The following is a 6659-nucleotide window of genomic DNA, read 5'->3' on the forward strand; positions in this document are numbered from 1 at the left end:
TTGAAAAATCAAATCACAAATAATTTTATTTTTTATTTGGTCAACAAACTAAATCACAAATCAAATAAATTTCTTAATTGATAGCGGATGTTAAATCAATAACATGACCGTGACGTTGACGTTGCTTATATCTCTCTCTCTCTCTCTATCAACAGGAAATTTGATGTGTTTCTACGCACTTCTAACACTTATTTTTCTTCTTCCAGCGATAAGTGTCAGGGTCCAACAGCAACGGAAACTATATGCAAAATAACCCTTTCCCATTGAGAGGAGCACACATCCACAAAAAATAAACCACCTGTTCTGTTTTCTGGGTTATTTTTTCCCTTAAATAGTGACGGTTATTTTGGGACACTTTCAAAGTGTTGAGGGTTATTTTGGACCTCTGATCTGTAATATCGTTTCGGCAGCTAGCAACGCAACTGAAGTTCGGTTGCTATCCGTAATCGACCAATTGGTCTGAGATTTTCCAAAAAGGTTCAAAATTCTCAAAGTCGAGATCCCACCGCCGCCACCCACCTCCTTAAAACTTAGAATGTAAGCGTGCTCTAAACATATTTTATATCTGGTGATTTGTAGAGCTTTTTCTACAAATTTTGATCTCCAAAAAACCCAGAAAACGTAAAACGCAGAAATGTTTCTTGGGTGGACTGTATTTAATTTATTAAATCTTGATCAAAGTTAATTTACTTTCTTATACAACTGCAATTACACGACTGTTTGCAATGAAGGTCAAAATCGAATGATCTTTCAGTAGCTGTTCTTTTACATTTCTTACCTATGCCTATTTAAGTATGTATGTAAATATGTATGCATGTACATATGTACGTATATGTATAAAAATATGTATATTTAGTTAGACTGCTTTTACACAGTTCAAGTATTGAATTCAATTCTGCTCGCTTGTGGAAGAGAGGGGGTGAGAAGAAAAGGGACGAGTACACATGCGTCTGTACCGTCAAGTCGTTTCAACTTTCTTGCTTTGCTTTTGCCATTTTCGTTGCTTCCCATTTAAAGAACCACAAACTTGAATTCAACAGAATTGAAACGTGTAAAAGCAAGTAGAAAACACAAAAGAGAATGAGCAAGAATTGCTTTCAAGTACTTGAATCATGTAAATCGGGTGTTAGTGCTGCAGCACTAAGGTGACAAAAATTTGCGAAGTGGGTGACGAAAATAGTTGGTGAGTATAAACGTTATTGGAGCTCCAGCGAAGACAAAGACAATGACGAAGCTGACGTTGGCGGCGGCCGCGGCTGCGGCTGCTCCAGCGATGCAATGTTGGAAGCGATATTTATGTTCAAAGAGTGCATGTGAGTGTTATTGCACATAGCGACAGCGAAGAATTTGAGTAGGCATAGGCGACGATGATTTTCTTAGTTGGGGGGGGCGCGGCGCGAACATACTCCCGCCCTTGAAAGCTTGTGCTTTCGATGGGAAGCTTACAAACGCGAGCGATGGCCCGTTTGTATATGCCATCTGATGTTTTAACTTCCACTACTCTCACCATGTTGTCGTCTCCAGGAATAACTTTAGTGACTCTACCGATGGGCCATTTGAGCGGGGGCGTTGTATCTTCCTTCAGGATTACCAAGTCGTTCACGGATAAGTTCGGGAAAGCTGTATTCCACTTTGTACGCCGCTGTAGCTCCTTTAAGTAGTCCTGATGCCAGCGCTGCCAGAACTGCTGCTGTATGGTACATACGATTTGGTAACGTTTCAGAGCGCTAATTGTCTCGGACGTTGGCGTAGGTTCGAGTACAGTGGTCAACGTTCGATGTACCAAAAAATGACCTGGTGTTAGTGGCCGAAGATCATTAGGATCCGAGGAAATTGGAGTCAATGGGCGGCTGTTTACCACTGCTTCTGCTTGGCAAACGACGGTGTGTAGTTCGTCGTGTGATAAAATGTGCAAACCGATAGCACGACGAAGGTGATTCTTCGCAAGCTTCACCGCGCTTTCCCATAGGCCCCCAAAGTGAGGGGACCTTGGCGGAATGAACCTCCACTCTATGCCTTCGTTCCTGCAAAACTGTTCAACGCACTTTATGTGCTCTTGAGCAATGAAGGATTTCAATAGTTCACGCAGTTCACGATTTGCGCCGACAAAGTTGGTGGCGTTGTCGGACACGATGGCTCGACACTTCCCTCGGCGAGCTATGAACCGCTTAAGAGCTGCAATGAACGCTGCCGTTGATAAGTCGGGCACCAGTTCGAAATGTACCGCCTTGGTGGTGAAGCATATGAAGACGGCTATGTAGGTTTTTATTGGAGTTCGCCCTCTGATTTTTTGGGTGACTAGAAAGGGGCCACAATAATCGACTCCAGTCGTTTCAAATGGATAGGATGCAGTGATGCGCGATGCAGGAAGGGACCCCATAATCTGTTCGGCTACAATTGGACGGAGACGATAGCAGATTATGCAATTGTGAATTACTTGCCTGATTGCTGTCCGACCACCAATGATCCAAAATTGGTCGCGAAGTATATTTTGAAGAGTCTGCGCACCTGCATGAAGATGCCTTCGATGATGATGAGCAATGAGTGCGTACACGAACGGATGTGAGTGCGGGAGGACGATCGGGTGCTTGGCATCGAAGGTGAGTGTTGAGTTTGTCACTCGTCCGCCAACACGTACTAGGTCGTTGTGCAAAAACGGCGACAGCGATGATAATTTTGATGTTTTAGTGATGGATCTATTGGCTTTGAGATTGTCATACTCGCTCCGAAAGTGTTTTTGCTGAATATATCGGCAAATCATTAACATGGTGGTGGTGATTTCCTCGGCAGTGATAGAAGATGCTCGGTTTTTCGTGCTGAACCGCCTCACATACGTAAATATTCGAAGCAGCTTGTTGTAGTTGTTGACATGTTTATGCTCTGCAACGATGTCGTGTTGTTGTTCTGTCAGCAATACTACCCGCTGTTTGCGTTGTTCTGGCAGATTTAAACGAATATCGTATGATAAATTGGGCCAGTTCTCGTGCGGCATTTTTAGAAACGAGGGCCCATGGAACCACTGTTGGTTATTCCTGATCTCTTCCACAGTTGCACCGCGAGAAACAAGGTCGGCAGGGTTGAGCTTCGAGGGCACGTAATGCCATGTATAGTGTGCGGTGAGCTGCTGAATTTTTGAAACGCGATTGGCCACAAAGACGGTCCACCTGGACGGCTCACCGCGAATTCAGCACAGGGCGATTGTTGAGTCAGTCCAACAATGAATGAGCTCTGACTCAATTGTGCATATGTTCACCACAGATTGAAGGAGTTCTGCTAGCAACATTGTAGCGCACAGTTCCAAGCGGGGTAAACTCACTTCTTTCTTAGGCGCCACACGGGACTTGGCACACACCAACGATGACACTGCTTCTCGAGAGGATCGGGTAACCATGTAAATGCAAGCGCCGTAAGCCCTCGAGCTAGCATCTGCAAAAGCAAGGTTTTCAGTAGTAGCGTTAATTGGAACGTACCTTGGAATCTGAATGTTGTCGATCCGATTTAGTTGTTGATGGAAGTTACGCCATTGTGTGTAGACATTTTGTGGCACGCTTTCATCCCAGTCTAGTTTAAGCTCCCACAATTGTTGCATGAGTAGTTTGCACGAGACGATAAGAGGGTTGAGAAGACCTAGCGGATCAAAAAAGCTGGCTATTTGCGACAATATGGACCTCTTGGTTGCCTTCGACTGCGACGAACGATTGTTGTAGCTGAAGATAAAAATATCTTCTACTGGTGACCATTTTAATCCAAGAGTTTTCACGTATTCGGAATCGCCTAGTTTTACGCTCTTTTCCCTGTCTTCTTGGGGTACGTCCTCTATGACGTGCATATGGTTCGACGCAAATTTGCGTAGCGGGAAACCACCACTGCTGAGGAGCGACGTGACTTGTTGTTTTATGGCGATAACTTCGTTGACCGTTGACGCACCAGTCATTAAGTTGTCGACATAAAAGTCCTTCAGTGTGACGGCAGCCCCAATTGGAAAGCGGGAAGACTCATCTCTGGCAAGTTGAAGTAGGCATTTAGTCGCCAGGTATGGCGCGCAGCTGGTGCCATAAGTTACCGTTTGAAGTTTGTACACCTTCGGTTGGATTTCGGGTGAGCTTCTCCACACTATGCACTGCCAAGGCGTATCAGCTTCGTGCACTAGTACCTGACGGTACATCTTGGCGATGTCGGCCATGAGCACATATTTATGACTACGAAAGCGAATTAGTATGGTAAAGATGTCGTCCTGCAGAGTGGGACCAAAACGAAGTATTTCGTTTAAGCTCTTTCCCGACGTTGTACGGCACGATGCATCAAAGACGACGCGAAACTTCGTGGTGCTACTGTCTGCTCTCATCACACAGTGATGCGGGATGAATTAGCGCCCTTTCGTGTTGCTCTCAAGTTCAGTCATGTGTTTCATGGACTCGTACTCACCCATGAACTCAGAATATTGCTTCAACAACGACGGATTGCGTGCGAATTTATACTCTAGACCGAGCAACCTTTTAAGGGCAGTCTCGTATGAATGGCCTAGCGTCTGTGGATCTTCCTTTAATGGCAAGCGCACGATGAATTTATTGGTGACAGGGCATCTTGTGGTTGTGGCTTCGAAAAACTTCTCGCAGGCCCTTTCTTCCGCTGACAAAAACCTTGAAGACTCGTTGTAGCTTTCGAGAGTCCAGAATTTTTCGAGCAGATGATCAAGTTGAGGATGATTGCTAACAGCTATGAATGATTTGTACAACGAAAACGGTAACGACGAGGCTGTATGCAATGATGATGGTGACGAAGACGATAATGGCGGGGCTATTCCAGACACAATCCATCCCAGCTTAGTTTTTTGGAGTACAGAAGAGGTGTTGGGAAGCTTGATCTGGCCCACCAGCAAAAGGTCGAAAAACATGCCTGCACCAATGAGGCAATCAATGCCACCAGGTTTGTGAAATGTGCTATCAGCTAGTGTGATGTTTCTTGGAAATTTCCATGAGTCGAAGTTGATGTGATTGGCTGGCTGATGTGACGTTATTGATGGCAGAATCATAGCTTCGATGCTCGTAGCAAAGGCGGTGTGAAGTGACTTCAGCTCTACAGAACACATCTGCTGAGTTTTTTTTGTAGCTGTGCCGATGCCTATTACCTCGATACTACGCTTGGAACGAGGTAGGCGAAGATGCTGCGCAATGTGTTCTGTTACGAAGTTTAGCTGCGAGCCCGAGTCTAGCAGAACACGAGCGATGACTGAGGAGCCCGCAGAATTAAATAGCCGAACGAGGGCGGTGGCGAGAATGACTTCGCCTGTGCATTTGACGGCTTGAAGCGCTGTTTGTTTGCTGTCTGCATTTTTGTTGTTTGCTGACTTATCTTCGCCGTATGTCCTATGCAGTAAAGTATGGTGACTCACCTTGCAGTGCTGGCATCTACGAAGAGACGGGCATGCACTAGAGTAATGGTTCCTACCAAGGCAGTTAAGACATAAATGCAGCCGTTTTGCTCGAAGATATCGCTCGACAGGGTCCATCTTCATGAATGGCTCGCAGTTGAATGGACTGTGGTATGGGCTGGCATCGCATAGTACACATTTTGTTGTAGCTGCTGTGGTTACAAAGGCGTGCTGATTCTTCTTCGGTAGTGGTTTTTTAGTGGATAGAGTCTTGACACATTGAGTTGCCTCCAGCATGTTGAAAGTCTGGCAACGGCTTTCTAAGAATGTGGCGAGATCGGCCCATGTTGGCATCCGCAGTTGTGATAACTGAGAGGGATTCCACTTGGCGGATACCTCCTCTTCCCACCGTGTAAGCGTGGGTGCATCTAGCTTTTTCGACACTAAGTACAACAAAATTCCATCACCTATTTGCTGGGCTGTGGCCAATGACTGCATTGCGCGAAGATTTACGTTAACGATGTCGATGAAATTACGAAGGGCTGGTACTGTCGCTGACGATAGTGGTGGGATGTCACAAATCTGCTGCATGTGCGCTTGAAAAATGAGGCGGCTGTTGTTGAACCGAGCAACGATAAGTTCCAACGCAACCTTATAATTGACACTGGTCACCTCGAGTGACTGAATCAGCCGCGATGCCTTGTCTGTTAAGCACGAACGCAGATACTGGAATTTTTCAACATCGGACAGATCTTTGTTGTTGTGGACAAGAGTTGTAAAAGTCCAACCAATCACGCTGTTCTCCGCTGAAGCGCGTCAATTGAAGTTTTGGCAAGTTAATGCGGCCAGTTTGTTTGCGCTCGTTGCAAATATGCGTGCTGCTGAACTGCTGCGGACTTTCCATGGCTTGTAGTGTGGCCATGCGGTCGGTGAGTGCTGCCTTTGCTTGGATATACGACTGTTCAAAGGCAGCCCGATGGTCTTCCTCTAGCTGCGACTCATCAAGCATCTCCAGTTGAGTTTGCAGTTCTTCAAGTGCGTTGTAGTGGCGCTCCACTAAGGCCAATTTGACTTCCAGCTGGCGCAGTGGCTGAGGGCCGTCGATGCCAATGTGCCAAGATTGCAAACGTGCCAGCAAATTTGCACGCTGCTTAACTTTAACACGTACATTGCGAGCTGCTGCTTCAGCAACGGCGCTACTGGCAAGCGATGAACCGGCTTCCGATGAGTTGTCCGACGACGTCATTTGGAGGTTACGTACCGTGTCCCGATGAAACATAAAGTTGAT

The 6659-nt window shown here is 46.0% G+C and overlaps 2 protein-coding genes across 2 annotated transcripts; both read right to left on the reverse strand.

Moving 5' to 3' along the window:
* Window positions 1-3419: 3419 nt before the first annotated feature.
* On the reverse strand, window positions 3420-4165 carry LOC118755111. Its single transcript, XM_036489958.1, has 2 exons — window positions 3471-4165; window positions 3420-3426 (listed from the first exon to the last, which is right to left on the reverse strand). The coding sequence occupies exons 1-2, from the start codon at window positions 4163-4165 to the stop codon at window positions 3420-3422; spliced, it is 702 nt and encodes a 233-aa protein (XP_036345851.1).
* Window positions 4166-4366: 201 nt separating this feature from the next.
* LOC118755112 lies at window positions 4367-5962 on the reverse strand. Its single transcript, XM_036489959.1, has one exon. It carries the CDS (start codon window positions 5960-5962, stop codon window positions 4367-4369), a length of 1596 nt encoding a protein of 531 aa, XP_036345852.1.
* Window positions 5963-6659: the final 697 nt, after the last annotated feature.

Source organism: Rhagoletis pomonella, unplaced genomic scaffold (assembly GCF_013731165.1).
Source record: "Rhagoletis pomonella isolate Grant_MI unplaced genomic scaffold, Rhpom_1.0 Rhpom_scaffold_05333, whole genome shotgun sequence".
Taxonomy (NCBI): domain Eukaryota; kingdom Metazoa; phylum Arthropoda; class Insecta; order Diptera; family Tephritidae; genus Rhagoletis; species Rhagoletis pomonella.

What these genes read in the sequence shown, in the direction of transcription:
- LOC118755111 (XM_036489958.1), bottom strand. Translation starts at nt 4,165, where the DNA reads ATGTACCGTCAGGTACTAGTGCACGAAGCTGATACGCCTTGGCAGTGC.
- LOC118755112 (XM_036489959.1), bottom strand. Translation starts at nt 5,962, where the DNA reads ATGCAGCAGATTTGTGACATCCCACCACTATCGTCAGCGACAGTACCA.